This window comes from Pongo abelii, chromosome 7 (assembly GCF_028885655.2).
Source record: "Pongo abelii isolate AG06213 chromosome 7, NHGRI_mPonAbe1-v2.0_pri, whole genome shotgun sequence".
NCBI classification, from domain to species: Eukaryota; Metazoa; Chordata; class Mammalia; order Primates; family Hominidae; genus Pongo; species Pongo abelii.
In genome coordinates this window covers 63,639,014-63,661,075 of record NC_071992.2, presented here as the reverse complement: position 1 = coordinate 63,661,075, position 22,062 = coordinate 63,639,014, and the positions used below count along the sequence as shown (strand labels likewise).

At 38.6% G+C, this 22,062-nt stretch overlaps 1 protein-coding gene across 4 annotated transcripts; it reads right to left on the bottom strand.

Annotated features, from left to right (window-relative positions):
• Nucleotides 1-754: 754 nt before the first annotated feature.
• PPDPFL (pancreatic progenitor cell differentiation and proliferation factor like) lies at nt 755-20,809 on the bottom strand. 4 transcript variants are annotated; one of them, XM_002819069.6, is made up of 5 exons: nt 4,390-4,528; nt 3,983-4,081; nt 2,728-2,805; nt 2,531-2,630; nt 755-2,354 (listed from the first exon to the last, which is right to left on the bottom strand). In XM_002819069.6, exons 2-5 carry the CDS (start codon nt 4,035-4,037, stop codon nt 2,333-2,335), a joined length of 255 nt encoding a protein of 84 aa, XP_002819115.1. In that variant the 5' UTR covers nt 4,038-4,081; nt 4,390-4,528; the 3' UTR covers nt 755-2,332. The 4 variants fall into 4 exon arrangements, with proteins under 4 accessions (XP_002819115.1, XP_009242064.1, XP_009242066.1 ...); XM_009243789.3 differs by having other exon boundaries at nt 755-1,713; XM_009243791.4 differs by having other exon boundaries at nt 755-1,630.
• Nucleotides 20,810-22,062: the final 1,253 nt, after the last annotated feature.

Here is a 22,062-nt window from a genome sequence, read left to right as displayed (position 1 = left end):
AATAAATGCCAACTTGCTAACCTATTTTGCAAAATTCATCAAGTAACCTAAACAAGCAATCTGTTCATACATATATCAAGTAGTTAAGAAAAAAAGAATTTGCTGATGATATTAAAGTAGAAACAGAACCTTTCCACAGTTTACCATTTTGTTTCATAATATTTTTCTCTCACTTAAAAAACTCCATTTTTAATTACTATGATTTAATTTGGACCAAAATCAAGTAAATATATATACACTCCTAAAATTTAATCCACTTCTAGAAATAGAGAAAATGTGTTCATGCTGGCAGCCACCAGGAAAACCATCACATGTAGACAGTGATGTGGATCAAAGGGATGTTTGAGTCCTTTCATTAACAGCTACGTGATAAGGGGACGCAAGCTTGAAGAAATGCCTTTCCCATTCGGAACAGGTAAATGATCTGTCTGCAATGTCTGTCACTGCCAGTGGCCAGCCTGGATGCTCTGTCATGGTTATGTAGTTGGGTAGGAAGACCATCCTACTAAGGGTTATGTGTGCTCCACTGGATTTTTAAGTCAGCATTGGCCCCATGACTGTAGTGATGTCTACCTCTAAGTGAGTGAGCATCCCTGATATCTAAGCCTTACATCTTACACTGAAAACTACTTGCAAGCAATATACAGAAACTTATCGATTAAAACTTATTAAGTATTATCTACCCAATATTCAAAGAAGAGAGAGCTGTTCTACTCAATGTAGGGAATATACTTATGCAGAAAATTTCAGTGCCTTTTTATATTAACATTTATTATTTTTTAATTATACACAATACTTGTCATATTGGAAAAATTTGCAGATACAGAAAAATATATTAAAAAGAGAATGAAAAACGCCCATAATCCCATCTCCAGAAATAGCCCTGTCAGCATTTCGGTATAGTTCCTTCCAGTCTATCTTTATGCATATGTAACTTTTTAATACAACTACGATTGTACCATATATGGTGTATTATGCTAATTTTTAATGCCATAATATAATTTTCCATGTTATTAAATATTATTTAAAGTTAAGAATTTTAAAGTCTGTACAATGACCAATTGATTAGCTCTATGGTAATCTATTTAGCAGGTAATGTACTTAACAATACATATGCTATTTCCAACCTTCATTATTTTAAAAAAATTGAATTTTTACAATTCTTTTCTAAAATTCCGAATTCAATGCCCCTTAAACTATTATGTGAAACATTGACACATCAGTTTTAAGGCATAATAAATAAATCACTCAACAGACATAAAAAGAGTCTAACTTAAGTTTTTTTAATAAAAATGATATAAGTAATGAAAGAGCTACTTTATGTAAATCACAACATTTGCAGACAAATTACTTTAAAAGGATGTCTTGTTTCTAAAGGCACACTTTTCAAAGATGCACCAGGTAGCAAGTACCACTTGCAGCAATAGTCTTTGTGTTGAGAAAAATGCCTAAACTTTTGTTATATCAGTGGCTGCTGTGATCTTGTCTCATAAATTAGATCTCAGACACATTTTTGTCTTCTTACAATGGAGAAGAGTCCTGGAATAGCTGGGGCGCTGAAGGGGAGTCGTTCATATATGGACCACTGCAGCAGGTAGAGGATCTTGATTGTCAGAATCAACTGTTCATGCTACATAAGGCAGGCAACTGTTACCAACATGTTCATCAAATGGCAGTGCAAAGATGATCAGCTACAAAGTGCTCATCTGTAATCTGGGTTGACTTTATAGTAGTCAGAGAGGAGGGGATAAATAAATGAAACACTCTCCAGATAATTCAAATGAATAAACTTGATAGAGAGTGTCAAGAAAACATCTTTCCAACAATTAGCTTGCATTGGCTTTTTAAAATATTTTAAATAATGATTCTAATTTTAAATAATGATTCTAAATTTGTCTTAGATGGAAAATTCATCAAAATCACTATATGTCAACATTGGCATCTATGAATCCCTTTATCATAGATTCTTTCTATTCCATTTAGTTACTAGGTATTCAAATGTCTAAAATCCAAAATAAGTAGTTTAAATATATTAAATAACAACTGTGCTAGTCAGTGTGTTTGAGTTCAAAATGTCTGAAAACAACTGCACACAAACTCCCAATTCAACCTGTCTAGTAATTTGCACCACACAGAAGCTAATCAAAATCAGCAGTGTTATCCTAAGGTTATCTAAGACAACAACTAGACAATGGTTATTCTTTTCCTGAAGGTATGAGCAAAACAAATTTAGACCCTTTCCTCTGATTCTCAGTCCATCCCCCGCCAAACAATGACACAATTTGGCATATGACTTCTCCGCCACTCTTGAGTGATTGAACTGGAAAGGGTGCTATGATCTTCCTGACAGCGACCTGCAAGGAGGCAGCTGTGTTAGTGCCACCCTCATCCCTCAGGTGCGCTTCATAGGCAAGGCTCACTGCTCTCAAGAGACAACTGTGTACCCTAAGTGAGTAGCATAACACATACCACATGCATTATTTCATTCACTAAGTAAGAACTGCCCTTACCAGAGAAGGCTAAAACTCACCCAGTAGCAGACAGATCTTTTATTCTCACATTTGAAAGCACAGGTTCAGAATGGAAAAAGGATTTAAACCACCAGGTGGATTCTGCCACTTCAGGCAACCCTATCAAATAAAATTCATGTTACTCCTTATCAAACAAATTTGAGATTAAAAATAAAAAGAAATAATAAGGATGACACTGAAAGAAATAACTAAGTACCTTGCTGTGGTTTGTCATCATCTATGAAGTTAACAGAATCAGAGCCAGTTAAAGAACTAACTGAAGAAACACTGGACTCTGTAGGAAACAAATGATATTAAACAAATAAATAACTGGCAACCAGACAAGCAAATTCTCATCAATTATATACAAACTGTCAAGTAGCATGGTTTGAAATCATTTATTCCTGGCTTGTGAATTCATGAATTGAAAAATTGATCAAATTATCAATCAATAGAAAGCTGCTATATTAAAAAATACTATGTTCTACTGATAAGATATACTCATTTCCAAGGCAGGAAACTCACCCTCTCCTTGGATATGAATGTTGAATTTAAAATGTATTATAAATGTTTTCAGTTTCAAAAACTAAGAAAGAACAAGACCAAGAATAAATATTGTTGTACTACATTAGAAATATTACATATGTATATATTTAAAGTTCTACAGAAGTCATCAAATCTAGAAATTAAGGAATTATTTTGAAAGAACAAACATTTTGTCTTATTAGGCTTGTATTTAAAACCTATGTCTCTTATAAGATCAGAATATAAAAGCAACTCCTGTGGATAAATAACACCAAGTAAATGAGCATAAACTTTTGTAAAATGAATAAATCAGTAGTTGTCTCTAACACTTATACTACAAACAACCCTTGAAAGAAGAGTTTTCTATGTGTTGTTGCCATAGATACTTTTAATAACTACTAATTTGGTTCTGAAATGCTTATTTTATTTTATGAAATTTCTCAATCTTCTCTAAGAAGCTACAATTTTCTATTTGGCTATGAATATGAACAGATGGATAGATTAATAAAAATAAAACTGGCCAGATAGAAGTTAGCCTATTATCCATAGCAGAAGATGGAAATTAGAAAATTTTTGAAGCAAAGTCATGCTATCTTTTCTTTTCTAAGGAGCTGAATAATACTTTATTTATGTAAAATCATCAGTTTTTAGTGAATCTTACAGAATGCAAGGTACATAAAATTAAAATGTAATAATGAAACATAAGCCGATGTTCACTGATTTTTAAGTGTCAATGGCTTCATCGATACAGCATAGCTAGAACAAAGAAGTGCCTGTCAGCACTGAATCAGAGAAGTCCCTGAGGCCTCCTGCTTTCTTCATTGTCACCAATAGTTAGTTTTCTCCCCTAAGTTCTGAAGGTAACATGATACCTGTGTTAACAATATCCCACAAACATCACCTCAAATCATATTATCTAGGGATGTCTCTATGATGATGCAACTTACTTCGATAATACTGATTTCTGGCTAGAAGGCAACCAATGGAAGGTACGGATGCCATGGCTTTACCCGTGCGAAAGCACTCAAGAAGCTGTGAGCATCAATCTGAAACAGAGATAGAGAAAAGAGACATTGATATGAATAACAGGGAGTTTCCTTTTCTTTTTTCCACGTGACTGTTACAAAGTATTATCATTTACCATGTAGTAAATATATGATAAAAGGAATTTAAATGTTTACACAAAAGTTCAACCAGATATACTGCAATAAAAAGATGCAATTAAGTAGTACATTTAGGTGAAAAAGAAAGAAAAACTATACATCCAACTATACACAATGCACAGAACTTACTCCGTCTAAAACAGACCTAAAGGTCAGAGAAGTGTTAACTCAGCCATGAGGTAGTCACTCACCTATTTGTTTTCTCCAATTCGTTCTTTTAAAATAAACGTCGTTCTAAAGTTTCTTCAGAAAATACATGCTTTGAAAGAACCAGTTCTTAGTGATTGAAGAGAGGCTGCACCACCCACGCAGGGCCAGAGGTAGGTCCGTGATGGGGGGCCCCTGAGCACACCTTATATTTAGAAGCCCCAGGCTGGCTGGAACCTGAGCTGTGGGTGACTCGGAGTGAGGTGGGCACACAGCCAGTCAGAGGCGGCAAACAAGGACTCTCTGCACGTCTGCCCGCCAGCCGGCCAAAGGTCCTCAGAACACAGCAGCCTGCCAAGTTCGCCTGCAGTCAGCAGGGAAGGACTTGGCCCAATGCTCTTTTGGACTCAGTCTCTTTAATATCACAACTGCTGGTGACTACAGAGAGGGAGGCGATACACAAGTGTCTCCTCAGCCTTAGATACAATCACACACTCCACCTGCAGCACCACGCTGGGCACGTGCGGGATGCACAAGCAGTCTGCTATCTGGCTGGGGAGACTGAACATACCTGCCCACAGTTTCAGTGAGGCAAGGCAGAGTCCCACGGTCAAAGCGGAGCAAGAAAGCACTCCAGGGGACATTGAAGTCTTCCTGGAAGTGGGACAGAGTCAGTGGAACTTGATGGACAGATGGACAGTGAGTTAGAAATTCTAGCAGGAATGACAAGAGACAAATGGAAATCATGGGTAATAAGAGGATATTTATGACATTGTATCAATACCATTTACTGATACAAAAGCTAAGTTTTAGTCTGATTTTAGTAACATATCTCAGATAGATTGCTTTGCCCTTTTTTTTTCCTTTTTTTTTTTTTTTTTTTTCCTGAGATGGAGCCTCACTCTGTTGCCCAGCCTGGAGTGCAGTGGCGCGATCTGGGCTCACTGCAAGCTCCGCCTCCCAGGTTCACGCCATTCTCCTGCCTCAGCCTCCCGAGTAGCTGGGACTACAGGCACGCGCTACCACCCCTGGCTAATTTTTGTATTTTTAGTAGAGATGGGGTTTCACCGTGTTAGCCAGGATGGTCTCCATCTCCTGACCTTGTGATCTGCTCGCCTCGGCCTCCCAAAGTGCTAGGATTGCAGGCGTCTTTATGATACAATTTATATTCCTTTGGGCATATATCCAGTAATGGGGTTGCTGAGTCAAATGATCATTCTGTTTTTAGGTCTTTAAGGAATTGTCACACTGTTTTCCACAATGATTGAACTAATTTACACTCCCACCAATAGCGTGTAAGCGTTCCTTTTTCTCGGCAACCTCGCCAGCAGCTATTATTTTCTGACTAAGTGCTATCTTTTAATTGATGATTTCTAAATCTTCTGCCTTGTCATGAGATAATTTCTGATTTTTACTCATTTTTGAAGTAGTCTATGGAAGTGGCTTTCTATGCACTTGAGAATAATAAACATTATTTATTTGCTGTATACTGCCATTATTTTACATGTGTCTGCTAGATTGCATTACTTAAAGTTTTAAGTAAATAATTCTTATACTTACCAAAGTGTTACTGCTTGATCTATCAGTTTCCTGTATGAGTACATCATCTAATTATATCGATGTTTGTTTCATGAATTTTGAAGTTTTGGGATGGGGCACACAATAATCACGATTATAATATTGTCTGAGTGGATATCTGCCTTTGTCTTTCATCATTACTAACGTTTTACCTTTGTGCTGTTTGTTTAATTAGTCTAATATTAATATTGTAGTACCAGCTTTTTCTCTGAGTAATCATAAAGTATATCTTTTTGTATCCCTTAATTTTCAACTTGCTGTTCTCTTTGTTTCAACAATCACTTATAAGTATCCTTTAACTGTATTTTTTCCTAATGATATCTGTTTTTTGAAATATTTGAGTTTAGCCCACTAATATGTATTGGAATTACTCACAATTTGAACTTTAGAGGTTGAGATCTTCCTACATAATTTTTATGTCTCAGCCACATATATGCATGTGTATACTTTTAAAACCTTAATATAAATGTAAATTTAGTTAATTCATCCTTTATTGTCTGTACTGCATTTTGAGTGAGTACCACAGTGTTTCTTCCAATTTACTACTTCTCTTTTTAACTATGTCCCACCTAAAATTTAGCTTGTGTGTATATATACACACACACAAACACATACATATGTATATGTATTTACCTATTTAAATTTTGTTGCTTTATTTCTGTCCTGTTTTTCATAATTCTTTCATTTGTTTCTCTGACCATCTTTAACATGGTTACTGTGAAGTCTTGGTTGAAACCCTCTATCATTAGCATCATTCCATGTGCATTCTGTCACAGTTGTGACTCTGTTGGCTGGCTTTCTTAGCAGGAGATTTCTTCATAAGTTTTGGCTCTCAGTTTGCAGGCTCATTTCGAGTGTTCTCTCTGTCCTCTGTACTCTCCCACCCACTAGGCCATCCCACCTCTCCTGGCTAGTGGCATCACGGTGTTCAGGTACCACTCTCACCTGACCCTAGTTTTTGTGTCTTTGAATCATAACACTACTCACATTTTGTTAAGTTATTTACTTCTCTCACATATTAAATTGTGAGCAGGTCAAAGATGGAGGTACCTCTATTCATTTCAGCTTCAGCAATGCCCAGCACAAAACCTGACAGATATGGTAGTTTAGGTTCTAAAAATGTAATAAAACCAATGCATCCCTTCTTTGCCTGGTAATAAGGATTACATCCTTGGGTAATAATTAAAATGTCACAACAGAGCTTAGATTTAAATGCTATAACTGACATAATTAGAGTAATTTTTACCTGATTGCTGATTCAAGTTTTTTTTTAAATATCCAAGTACTAAAATTAATCACAATCACATGCTCAGCGAGTCTTTTGTCCTAGAGTTGAGGCTGGTAACATTTTTATTTGATAATGACAAGAAGAGAGTGGCTGTCTAATTCCAATGACATGCTGAAAACCAGCAAGGAAAATGGAGCTGTCCTCTGCACACTCCTGTTCAGACAAGTTGTAAGATGTGCCCTACTGAGATATCAGCCTCTTAAATGGTTGAAAAAGGATTCAGAAAGATTAAATTCTAATTAGTCAACTGCAACCCTTCTGAGAGATGATCTGTTTATCACATGTAAGATGCTATTACCCTTTCTAAATTTATTGACATTGGATGCAGTAGTAAATAGATATCAGATTGCTGTTTTCTGGAGCGTGGAAATCCATGGCAAGAACAATGACTAAAACTTGCTGATAATTCACCATGACCCTGTGTTGTCACAGACCACTGGCCATGTGTGCAGTATGAGAGGATCAATATCTGACTGTCTTGGACGACTTAAAGTGTCCAGATCTTATTCCAATCTGCGGTTATAAAATATCTGATTGTCCATATAAGATGTCAAGAATTTTAAGTGTGTCATGATATTCAGGCCAATAAATGTGCTATATTAAGCACAGCATAGTCACTCCTAATAACTAATGCTGCAAATGAATATGTGTAGCACGTACTCTATAAACACATGGCAATCTGCATTAAAACACTGTTTCATTTCATAATTGTTGTGGAAAAGGTTGCCAAAAACTAGTTATTGACTATCTCTGGGCCTCCACAAGTGATACATGAAAAAGGAAATAATAATATCAAACTTTATTTGAAATTCATTTCAGTTTCAATACATATAATTCAATTGTTTGTTTAAATTTTATATTTCTCTGAATTGTCTGTAGTCTATTCATTAATTGTCATGATTTTACACAACAGAAACCAGTCTCATCTAGAATCAGGAAACAATGTAGTGGGAGATTGGTGGTCAGTTCATACAATCATTAGGAAGCAGAGAGTAGTGTGCTCTCACGATCAGGATTCTCCAGAAAAGATCCTGGGAGCTTATACGGGGTCATCAGGTACATGAATTGCCGGAGCCAGGACACGGGAGGAGGTGCACCCAAACCGCTTCCCATGGCACTGGAGCTAAAGTTGCCACAGCCACACATCTCAAGGGCCGGGCTGCTGGATCTTCTAGACAGCCTCTAAAAAGTAGCATCCTAAATCCAGTGGGCACCCCAAATCTGCCTCCTTACACCCTGGCTGTTTAGTGATCCGCTGAGAAAGTTGTTCTTATCTAGAAGAAGGCAGCACAAAACAATATAATATTACAGTATGTTCTCCAGAAAATTATTGCCCTCCTTCTTCTTGGGGGATGAGAGACTGGGGCTCAGAGTGCCCTCTGTTACTGACCCCTGGCTCATATGCTTTCCCAATAAATCCTATTTTTCAACCCATATTACTTGATATTGTAAACTCTGTCCTGAGAGCTATTGCACTTCTGGGAGTCACTCAGGAAAAAACCAGGCTTAGAAAATGACAAGAACCAAGTACATTTAAGCAGAGAAGCACTTGCCCAAGTCACACCACAGGCAGAAAATGGCGAGGGTCCTGCTGTCACCTATGATGAAGCCACCAACACAGAGCCCCCAGCGGGCTGAACTTAGTGGCTAACCCCAGGCCAGGCGATTGCCTCTAGCTTCATGGATATGGAGAAAATATGTATCCTTGTAGCAAAAACTGCTGTCTTTCAGTATCTATTCTCTTCTTTCATTTTTAACATTTATTGGGCATCATCCACCCAACTAGGCAACCAACTTCTCAGCCTCCCTTGCAACAGGGAATATGTCTGGGCCAGTGAACTGTGAGAAGTGTGTTGTTTATCTTCAAGATCATCTCCTTAGAGACCAAGCCACTTGGTGTGGACTTCTTTTTGGCTTACTGGCTGGAAAATGTTACTAACTGAAACCATCTTGGAAGAAGCCACATTGTGAGAATAGCTTTCCCACCTCAGGGCTAGTACCAGAGAATGAAATAAAATTCTCTTTCTAGGCCGTATCATGTTCTTATTGTTATAAGAGATTAGCTTGCACTCTGACCATTAAAATCAACGCGGACGTCAGTGGCACAGAGTGTTAGGTTCCCCCAAAATAGAATAGGTATTCAGATGCTGGGCTGCCAAGGAGCAAAGGCTGACGTCACCTGAATGTTTTATTGTCCCTGATCCTAACACAAATCTTTTGCTCTGCTAAGCAGTCCCAGTCATTTCCTTCCATTGAATGTGGCAGCCTCATTCCCACCACATGCCCTAACTTACATTGTTTACGCAACTTACAAGTATTTCTCTTTTGCCCTTTTTCCTGAGTCCCTTAAAGCATAAGAAAATTAAGTTAAATGATTTCCTGATTCATATCTGTATTACTATTGGATGGAATAATGAGTCAGTTGCCCATCATGCAAATATGCAAACACTAAAAACCAAATTAATCTCAGATTTCGTCTTCTCTCCTCTGCCCTGCATCCCTCCTGCCTGGCTGCCAAATAGTAATCTTACTATAAAAACACTTTTTGATCAATTATTACCAAGCACTGGTCTGGATTCTTGAGGTTTCCTCCATAGGCATCCTTGACACCATCTAGAAAGCCATAGAGCAGCTGAGTGATGTCTCCGGTAGTTGAATCTACTAGTAGCAACAAGATCTTTCCACCTCAGCCTCAGTGTTAACTCACACACTGCGGGGAGGTGAGTTCCCCTTCCTGATGCAAAGACCTTTTCTCAGTGTGTTCTCCCTTTAGGATTCTCTGAGCTGCACTGGTTTTTTTTGTTGTTGTTGTTGTTTTGTTTTTCAATACTGTCACACTTCCTCCTTCCTGTGGTAAGGTATCTAAATGAACATAACTGGCTCAAGCCATGTCTGTGTTTCTGGCTTGCAAATCCTACACCCAGTGAGCTGGATAATTACTCTGTGTAACGGTCAATATACTGATAATTTGGAAGCCTATGAAACAGTTTGGGAACATGAACACACTTTATTGTCTAGCAGACATTCCATAGTATCAGTAAGAGCAAAGAATTATCAAATTCTTTTTTTAAAATTTTGATTGCTTTTCATGTCAGATCGAAATTTAAACACCATTTTCCCCCAATCTATATTACTCCCATTTCCCCACAAATCCTCATTCTCAATATGAGGAAGCTGCTTATTTTGATATGCCTCAGATCCTCGTCTATGAAATGCAGAATGCATCTGATTATCTGACTGTAGGAACTCAGGCTCTGTTCCCTGGAAGACAGACAAATTTGCCCACAGTTTTATTAAAGACTTTTATTGGGAAAATGCTGAAAGAGAGTAAGGAAAGCAGGGCTGAGCAGTGAGAGACGCTGGACTGCAGTGAGTGGGCCTCGGTGGGCTTGTCCTGGAGGGGAACCTGGGCGGCACTGCCAGGCCCCACATCCTGCCTTTGCATTGCTTGAATCCACTGGCTTTGAATAGTAAGTTCATCCCTGAGGAGCATCTCCTCCGGGGCTCAGATCGGTTCTTTTTGTGGGAAAACTTATACAAGGAAGGTAAGTGGGATGAAGTTTAATTCCTGTCACTGCAGAGGACTTGAGGTCACAGTGACTCCCACCCTCTCCAGCCTGTGTTTCCTGACCAGCACCTCTTCTGAGACAAATGGTTTACCCAGAGGACTGAACCATATCTTCATCTTTGAACTTTCTGTACCACTGGTCACACATCTTTTGTAAGCTGTGGGTGCATGTGTGGGAAAGGTGCAGTTCCAAGAAAGTCCTGTTCATATGGCTCACCCTTGGCTGTACCGGGGAATGAGCCTCTGGAATGTTTTTTGCATTCCTGAGGTGTTGAGCCACATGGTACCAATTGTCTGGATAGTTTAGAGCAATATGTGTTCTATGGAGATCTAGCGCTTCAGTAACAGAAGAAAGTCAGGCAAGTGCCCTATGCCTGCATGACCGACCCTCCATAAAAACCTTAGGCTCTGAGGCTCAGGTGCACTTTCCTAATGGGTAGCATTTTGTACATGTCACACATCTTCACTGGAAGAATTCAGTGTGTCCTATGTGACACCACTGGGAAGGAAAACCTAGAAGCTTGTGGCACCTGGTTTTCTCCGGACCTCCCCCCAACCAGGGAATCTTTGGAAGTCTACCATTATCTACTGGATCCAGCTGGTTTTTGTAGGGGCCTGGTAGTTAAATTAAACGGCGGCCACCACTCATGCATTTTTTATATATACTTTTTCTTTTTCAGGGTCTCACTCTGACACCTAGGCTGGAGTCCACTGGTGCCATTTCTGCTCACTGCAACCTCCACCTCCTGGGCTCAAGTGATCTTCTTGCCTCAGCCCCACAAGTAGGGGACTACAGGTGCACACCACCATGCCTAGCTAATTTTTGTATTTTTTTGTAGAGACAGGGTTTTAACATGTTGCCCAGGCTGGTCTCGAAATCCTGGGCTCAGGAGATCCACCTGCCACAGCCTCCCAAAGTGCTGGGACTACAGGCATGAGACACCATGCCCAGCTCCTTCTTTATATCTTTAAAAGTAGCATCAGTATCAGCCATTTCTCCCAGGATGCAATTTTTAAAACATTTACTATCTTGGCTATGACATGGGGCAGGTGGAAGGACAGGGAGAAGTTCTGGAAGCTGGCACCAAGCCTTGCCTACTACATCACTCCTGCATCACAGGGCAGTGACCAAAATGATTGTTCTGCCAGCCACGGATTGTGCCCATGTGAATTTTACATTTGCAGACCAGGGAACTGGCCATTACGACCAGTGGATAGAGTAAGAGTAAACCAGACCTGGGTCAGGGCTCCTATACATACTGCCCTAACAAGCATGTCATGATGACATTTCTGACCCCTGAGAATCTATTTCAACATAGTTCTTTTGTTTGAGAAGTCCTCAAAATGTCATGTACTTCAATTACACAGTGCATGAACATCCCTTAGATCCCTTCATGGAAGAACTAGGGTAATGATTTTCAGATGCACTTCCCATGGTGTTACAGGATCCCTACTCATGGAAACCCAGCCCTCCTTCACTCCGTAAGTTCTGGGTCTGAGAAGTGTCTAATAAGATCCAGAAACCAGGCCAGAGATCATGAATATTTATTGATCCAGCTTCCCTCAAAATCCTTGGCTGTATTTTTATTGTACAAATGAAGCAATGCTCTTGAGACCGCTGGTAGGTCTTGGCCCTGGGAACACCATGTCTCTAAGTCATCTCCCTGTGTGCAGGGCATCCTGTGCTGCTATTCTGACCTTATCACTCATGACAATTGCACTCACCAGCTTCTGATGATTAAGTACTACCGCCTGACCCCTCTTGGGGGATCTTGTCATTCCCGTTGTAAGTAGGGGTTCCTACTCTATAACAGCACCTAAGTCCTGAAAAATAGAAAATGGCCTCACTGATTTTCTCAGTGAAACTGGTGCTCCTCTCTCCAATGTGCTTCTTTTCATTTTAGGAAAACAGTGTTCCCTGTGAAACTCAGCCAGCTTAAGTAGGACACCCACTCCAGCATGCACATTACTCTGAGGTTCTGTTTTTTTACCCTTTCTTCAACCACCTTCTGTAGTAATTCAGGAATTTCTATTTCACTTTGTATGGGCTATTGTTACTTCCAAGAATTATCCTCACAACATATCGGTTTCACATGGTGCCCTTGCCAGGATGTTAGATGCTATATGGTGGAAAAATCAACCTTATCAAAAAATTCTCCCTTAACCAACTTTATGTCTGACACTCCTTGAGCCAGCTCCATAAGGAACCAGTTCTGTTTGCATTTGCCCGTGTGCATGTTAGCTGAGCCCTGCTGCTCCTTTAGGGTAGAGGCCCTTTCCTACCTTAGCAGGCCAGCACTCCTTAGTTAGCTAATGTTGTAACTCATGCAGGTTATTTGTCCAATGGTCAGGTTAGAACATAGGTGTAGATCCAGCAAGGACATACGGTGCATCATTTTAAGCAAGGAAAGATCCCTGATTTTAAAAGGAAGGAGTTGGCCATTTCTGTAGTTGTAGAAGGTTTGGGACAATCTTGTGATTCAAAAAATTTTAGTGCATTGACTGAAATGTCCCCGTCACAAATCTCAGTGTCTGGTTTCTTCCTGGAGGGGCCCTCCCCTTGGAGAAGCAGACTCTGAGCTTCTCATAATTAAGCAGACTCTGAGCTTCTCATAATTAAGCTCACCCCTCAGCTTTTTTACCATTTAGCCACAAGTCCCTTTACCTGCTGCCAAGGACCCATCTGACTTTCTCCTTACATCAATATTCCCCACTCTCCTCTGGCAGATCTTCTCCAATGAACTGGCAACACCCAGCACCAGTCAGCTCGTCCCACAGCCCTCTAATTGCTGTTTCCCCAGACACTCTCAAACTCCAGAGATGGTGCAAACACTAGAGCAGCCTATTCCACCATCGCACCATTCTAGTTACCATCTGTGGGCATTTGGACAATTGCCCTGTGTGTTCATTTGCTAAGGCCACTGTAATAAAATATGGCCAACTGCGGGTGACTTAAACAAGAGACATTTATTTCCTACAGTTCTGGAAGGAGAAGTCCTAGATGAAGGTGTCCACAGGGTTGGTTTCTTCTACAGCCTCTCTCCGTGGCTCATAGTCTTCTCTCTGTGGGTATCTGTGTCCAAATTCCCTCTTCTTATGAGGACCCCAGTTGTATTGAATTAGGGCCCACCCTAATAAGCTCATTTCAATGTAATTACCTCTTTAAAACCCTATCTTCAAATCCAGTCCTATTATAAGGTTAAGACATCAACATCTGAGTTTTGAGGGACACGGTATAGCCCATGCCATCCTGCTTGAGCTTGCCAAAGACTATGGGTCCCCACCTGTCACCCATGACAGGGTCCACACTGCCAGCCAACTGAAGGGGATCAGCTCCAACAGCCCAGCCCTACTGCTAGGAGAGTTTCTGCCTCTCGCTGGGCTCCCTGAGGTCTATGTAGGGGGAGTTTACTGAGCCACGAGGGAGACAGTCCTCGAGCATCACCTGTTCAAATCACCTTTCTTCATCAATTACATCATAATATCACTTAGACAATTTACCAGTTATAAGTAAGATTTCAAACACAAAATGTATGCTAAGGGAAAAAAAGTTTATTTTTGAACATGAATTACCCATTTTATAAAATATCTTCCATTACATCAGTTTTGATTCATTTTTATTTACCCATGAATGGATGCATTGCAATTTTTGAAGGTAATATCCATATTTTCTGATATAAAATTTCACACAGTCATTTTTTTCTGCTGATCCTTTAACTAAACTTATATAAAACAATTTCCTAGTCAGAATTAAAAACAGAGATGGGCTGGGCGCGGTGGCTCACAGCTGTAATCCCAGCACGTTGGGAGGCCAAGGTGGGCAGATCACCTGAGGTCAGGAGTTTGAGACCAGCCTAACCAACATGGACAAACCCTGTCTCTACTAAAAATACAACATTAGCCAGGTGTGGTACCGCATGCCTGTAATCCCAGCTACTCGGGAGGCTGAGGCAGGAGAATCACTTAAACCCAGGAGGTGGAGGTTGAGGTGAGCTGAGATCGCGCCATTATACTCCAGCCTGGGCAACAAGACCGAAACTGTGTCTCAAAAATAAACAAACAAACAAACAAAAAATAGAGATGCAATAAGCTTCAGAGGTAGAGACAGGAGATGAATTTTTAATAACATAGGGATAATTATCAAAGAGCCCAAATCCACCTAACATGTTGAAAGCATTAAATTATATATTATTTATTTAAAATAAAATTTTGAAATCTGAGACCTACACATACAAAAAAGAATAGTTTTAGCAGTAGTATTTATTTTACTGTACTCTTCACTCTATGCCTAATTGAAGATATAATGTTCAACTACAGTGTTCTTTCATTTCCCTTCTATTTCTTCCCTCTTATGGAAATAAACACTGCTAAACTTTCAGTTGAAGTGCAGTATTAACTTTTATCAGATGGTCCAAAGCCCAAAATGGATTTTGAACTTCACTCCAGGGAGGGAAAAATATCTTTATAAGTTTCATCACATGAAAGAAAAAAAAGACAACAAAATAAAACATTACCTTGGCTAAATTTTCTCAAGCTGTTGCCAGAAACTACAGAAAACTCTCTGGTATTACAAACACATTATAACATAATAAGATAGTTTTATGTAACAAGATCAGTAGTTGAAGGTAATTTCTGTATAGTTAAGTCCAGAAAGACACAATCAATTAATGTTATGTTAATTATAGACAATTTTCTAAAGTATTATTACTATATATATTCACGCATATACACTCAATCACAAAAACATGCAAAGAGGTATGGAATTTTAGGTAATTACAAAGTAAGTGTTTGCAGAACAATAGTTTTGCTTGCCATCTAGAGAAAATATTGCTAAAATATTTGCCAAAAACAGAATTGCCTCAAAATGAGTCAGTCTTCTACCTTTGCATCTATAACACTGAACTGAAATGTACGATTTAGTGTTCTTCCATGAATCCACACTCATTTCTAATTATTGGTGAATGTGTATAAGCATTTTGAGGTTTTAGTATTTCTAGACTAAGCCTTGCTCCCCTGGCTACCTCATTCCCTACCATGACCAAGATCACTCTAGCGTTATCTCTCCTTAATTTAAGGCCTTAAGTATTGTGCTTTACCGCTGTTACATGCTACCCTCCACACCCAACCCCATACCACACCACACCACACCACATCACACAGAATGTATGTGGACCTGGGTGGGTCTGGAAATAGGATAGCATTTAACATTACAGAGCAGGTGTTAGAATCAAAGAGCTGAGACAGAATATAAAGCCTCTGCTGTCTGCACTGTTTCCATTCAAACTAAAGTGGGGTGCCACAGACACTGTTCTCAGGGAACGTGTCCATTTCTAAGAAAGCCAGCCAGAACAGAAGTTGTTCAGTCAACAGTTACAGACCACTCCGACTGTGCAATATGCTATTCCAAGCACTAGTGGGGATGCACATATCCCTGCCATTAGGATATTTATAATCCAGTGGGTGGAGATAATTTTATTAACAGGCAGCCAGAAAGAAGAACCTTAGCACGGCATCAAAGTGGGTGGAGATGGCGCTCAGCACTCTGAGGAGATGCACAATGACAGCCAAGCATCAAGCAAATTAAGCAAATTTCTAGAAAATGGAGACTTTTGAGGTTAAGACTTCTTTAAGGCTCTTTATTAAATAAAGAAACCAGTTGTCTTTCTTATCTGGCTCCTCCTTTCTTGATGAAATTATAAAACTTTTAGCTGAAGTAACTTTTTAAATACTGCATTGCAAGCAATGTGCTAACTGTAAAATATTGAGCTAAGCAAAATAAAGTGCTTCAATCCTTGTCATATTAACATTCAGAATGCATTTAAACTGTAATTAAAACACATTTTTCTTTGAATGCACATTTAATATGCACAGCAAGATTGATTAATACCTCCAGCAAGCTGATCTTTTAATTTTTGGTTTCCAAAACGGCACATGCATTGATTCAGTTTCCCGCTTGGGATTCTTTCACTGTCTCCATCCCTCACATATTCCAACAGAGGGCCCTCCAGTAGCAGCAGAATGCCTAAACACAGAAATGGAACAACAAATTCCAGAACTGCATATTGTAATATATGGTGCATATTATACCATTTAATTATAAACTGTTAATCTTTTTAGTAAGACTTTTATTTCATAGAATGGGGAAGAAATGTAACCTCGAGATTAGGATTGAAAGTTGGGAATCAGAGGTTATAGGTCTAACTTTGCTTTGAGCTACTCACATAAACCAAGACAAATTTCCTTGTGCTTAATTCCACAATGGATAATTTTCACTTACTTTTGTTGATGAGGGCTAATAAAATGCAGGAGGTGTTCCTTCAAGTCTGGATTTTGTCTAAATGTGCTGGGGTAAGGAAAACAGCATTTGTCTCCACTATGCCTTTATTTTTTCTTATAATAATAGTGCTATTAAAATTTAAGTGCTCTTCAAAATGTTATATGTAGGAAGCTGTAAATTATTTTATGCATTATACCACTTGTTACCAATTTAACCCAATTACTGTTCTCCTTTACTTTTCAGTTAATCTCTGATTGTACATTAGACATCTGTGAAAGATAAGGAACTGTGTTCAGCCATTTTTAGCAAAACCCTATGGAGACATGTCTATTGGAGTTGAGTCATCAGTGTATGTAATCATATTAGGGGACTTGAAGGGCTTCTTTCAGTGAACTTCATTAAAACTAACTTCCCTTGACCATTAAAATACAGTTTGACTTTGTAGCAGCATTTTTTGGTAAGTGTAGGCCTTTTGTGAAGTATCATTGAAGTTATCACTAAAATATCTTTGATCTGAGATTTTATGTAGAATTGCTCATGGAAATAGCACACCCTTTTTGCAGTGCTTTATGCTATCAATGCATACAGAGGCCGCAAACTCATTCATATTATTTTGCAAAATATAATCTTTAATTCATTTAAAAAGTAAATATAAAAAATTTCGCTCCTTCATATCTAATGAGAATATACTGAAATAGTTTGTTTTAACATTTAATTAATTGATTTTTTCATACAAGAGATAAAGTGCTTATGGTTTATCAGGAGGAAGAGAAAGGGTTAGCTCATTGTCCAAAATTCACGACCCTTCATTCAGACTAATAAAAATGTCGATAAATATTTCATCAAAAACTGAAATCATAAAATGAAACACTTTGTAATTGTTTCAAGAGCCACAGTAATTTGCATTCGCTAAAACAATGCATATATTGGCAAGCCTTTTTTAGCCTGTCATTTTAGAGTACAATACTAAGGGCTCCATAACTTGCACGTACGTCACAAGCTTTCAAAAAATTAAGGAAAGAACACAAAGTTTGAATATCAAGTTTGCAACAATAATCACCAAGTGATTTCAAGTCCAGCAACAAAACTGGGGAGTTTATTTTCTAATCTAGAAATGGGGTATCTGTGCATCATCAAATGACACACTAAGGTGAAAAATTTTGCAAGGTATGGTTCAAAGTAACAGCTATTTATATGAGTGGTAACTGTATGGCACACACTACTGCTATTTTTATTTCCAAGAATTTTGTGGACTTAAAAAATACCAAAGGATAACTGATTGTCATATTTCTATCTATCACAAAATGGAAAGTTAGGGATTGAAATGATTAGTGCGTTTTTGAATATATATCTGGTGTTTATCATTTACAGATATTAGTTTTTATGGATATTGCTCTATCAGCAGGGTGAAAGCCAATACACTCTGTAAATTCTCAATGCCCGTTGGATATCTGGCAGGCTCACTGCACAGATAGTAGTAACTCATCAATCCATTGATTCATTCAAAGACTTTTTGTGTGTGTATACTACACACCAGGGCTTATTATGATGTGAATACAGAAGGTTAACAAGACAAAGTTTTTTATCTAATTGAACTCAAGTAAACTAACAAATTATATTATAACTTCCAGTAAAGAAATATGCTACAAATAAAATAAACCAAGAAGAAAGAGTGTTGGAAGACTGCTACTTTAGATAGAGTCCTAAGAAACAGCATCTCTGAGGAGGGCCCATTTGGGCAGAGCCTGTAAGAAGGACCAAATTCAAACATAATATCAATGTGAGGAAAGTTCCAAACAACAAGAACAGCAAGGAAGGATGCTCTAAATGCTTGGAAACAGAAGAAAATGCCATTAATTCAGCTGAGCAAGTGAGACAGGGAGAGGGAGGAGGCTGATAGAAAATGTGCTCAGAGAGGTGAGTAGAGAACAACTCCTACTTGTAGAGGCAGTAGGGATACGGATTGGGTTTTATTTTGAGCATGAGGGGAAGCTATGCATGAGTTTTCAACAGAATCATGACAATCTGGTTTTCATGGTTAAAAGATGTTTCTAGCTGTTCTGTGGAATAAGGACTCTGAAGTTATCAAAAGTGCAAGCAAGTAGAATTAGGAAGTTATTGCAGTTCTCCATGAGAGCGATAACAAAAGATTGAACAAATGTAGTGGTAGGGATCAAATTTTGTAACTTGGCTACAGAACTGACAAAATACCATTTTTAGCATTGGGAAGAAAGTATGTTTAAAAAACAAGAGTGGCTACTAGATTTTCCACCTAGGCAACTGATAAAGGAGAGACTGACAACAAATTGCATCTAGTGTCTTTCTTGTATGCCATGGGATCTAGACCAAGGGTTTTACTTTGGACAGTCAAATCTGAAATGCCTTATTAAACAATCAAATGGAGATGAAACAGTCACCTGAGGCTCAGTACAGAGGCCAGAGCTGTAGATGGACATGCAAGACCTGCATTTATTATTCACAGATATTACTTCATTATTCATAGATATAAGTCCTGGAAATTACCAATGTAATATCATATTTAAAACTGAAAGTCTAAATGGGATTACCTGATGGTATAGTACATAGAGACCAGCAAAGAACACAGAAGGCTGAGACCAGGGCATATGAACCTAACATTAGAAGTCAGGCAGAAGAATGAGAGCCAGCACAGGAAATGGGGCCTGAGCAGGTAGTGCAGTAGCAGAAATTATTGTAAGTGTGGTGTCCAAGGTGCAAAGTGAGACAAAGCGGGCAAGAAGGAGGACCTTGCGACTGCCTCAGTGCAGAAACCTTTGATGTACAGTAGGGAAGGCACTGTTGTTGACTCTGATGGGGAGTCTAGGAAAGGCATGGTGACGGCTTTCAATAAGACTGTAGCAAGGGAGAAGAGCAGGAGGAAAGTATAAAATGAACACTACTTAACAAAGTAAAATCATAGAGCCCGGAAACCAACTGATCCACAGCCAAGGATGAAACAATAGTGTCATTCTCTTAGTAGAAAATACAAAGAAATGTGCACATTTTAGGAAAACTCTATGAGTTCAGTTTCAAACATATTGAGCTTGAGGTTTCTGAAGCATCATGGAGCTCAACAGCGACTGGAGACTGGCCTCAGCCAGAATTAAAAGCACACAGAGAAAATAGAGCTTTGAAGAGCACCAACAAAACATTTAAAGAACATATTGGGCAAAGTGAGCCTGCCCTAGAAAATTAGAAGGGAGACAACTAACAGAACATATTGACACATATGTGAAGTATGCCTTTGAGTAATAATGCTGTTTCAAATTTTCTTGTCTTAATCTTTCCCAGACTTTTTAAACCTGGCTTCAAATTTGTGCATTAAAAACAGATGGATATATCTTTAATTTCCTCCCACTGTGATCAAGAAGAAAGAAAAGAAAGCCCTGTAAGAGTATACACACACACACACGCACACACACACACTCACACACATATAGTTCACCCTTGAACAATGTGAAGGTTAACAATGTGAAATATCAGCCCCTGAGCAACCGAAAATCCACATACAACTTTGACTCCCCCAAAATTTAACTACTAATATCTTACTGTTGAACAGAAGGTCTACCAATAACATAAATAATCAATTAACAAATATTTTTGTACATTATATGTATTGTATCTTGTATTCTTACAATAAAGTAAGCTAGAGAAAAGCAAATATTGTTAAGAAAATCATAAGGGAGAGAAAATATATTTACTATGCCTTAAGCAGAAGTGAATCATCATAAAGGTCTTCATCTTCTTCACACTGAGTAGACTGAGGAGAAAAAGGAAGAGGAGGATTAGTCATGCTGTTTCAGGGGTGGCAGAGGCAGAAGTAAATCCACATATGTATGTGTGTGTGTGTGTATACACACACACATACACACACATGCATATATGTATACATATACTTTTTTCCTACATAAACCAGTTTCCTCTGGGACACAGACTTTCTGCAAATATTGATGAGTTGGGGCATGATAGTAGAAAGAAGAGAGATTCTGAAGCAGGCCAATCTGAGGTTGAATTCTGCTTCTCCCTCTTTTTCACTGTGTAGCCTTTAGCAATTTACTTCATCTCCATAACTCAGATTTCTTATCTACAGAGGGAGGATAATTAAACAAACTCCACTAGGTTGTTGTAGATACTACATATAACAATGTTTGTAAAATTTCTACCACAGTGCTTGGTGCATAGACGCTTAACGGCTGTTAGTCTTTGATATGGTTTTGTTGTGTCCCCACCAGATCTCAAATTGAATTATATCTCCAAGAATTCCCACATGTTGTGGAAGGGACCCAGGTAGAGGTAACTGAATCATGGGAGCTGATCTTTCCCATGCTATTCTCATGATAGTGAATAAGTCTCATGAGATCTGACGGTTTTATCAGGGGGTTCCACTTTTGCTTCTTCCTCATTTTTCTCTTGCTGCCACCATGTAAGAAGTGCCTTCGCCTCCCGCCATGATTCTGAGGCCTCCCCAGACATGTGGAACTGTAAGTCCAATTAAACCTCTTTTTGGTCCCAGTTTCGGGTATGTCTTTATCAGCAGCATGAAAACGAACTAATACAGTCTTCTTCCAGTCCCTCCTGAGGGTATTTTAGACACCTCCTATTTCAATAAAACCTGAGCTCAAGAATATACCAATTGTGTTTTCAACCTTTTTCATAGTTTAATAGATATACTTGGGAAAAGTTGAAATAATGCATATCAATAGTTTTTGTTGTTTAGAAATGTCATTACTTTTTATTGAGTTGAAATTTATATACAGTGAAATGCACAGAACTTACATGTATAGTTGGATGAGTTTTGATAAATATATATATACCTGTGTAACCACCATTCCAATCAAGATATAGAGTATTTTCATCACACCAAGAAGTTCCCTCATATATCCTGATAATGGTGAGCATCTTTTCATGTGCTTATTGCCCATTCCCATATTTTATGAATTGTCTATTCACGCTTTTTGCCCATTTTTTACTAGGTTGTTTGTCTTTAT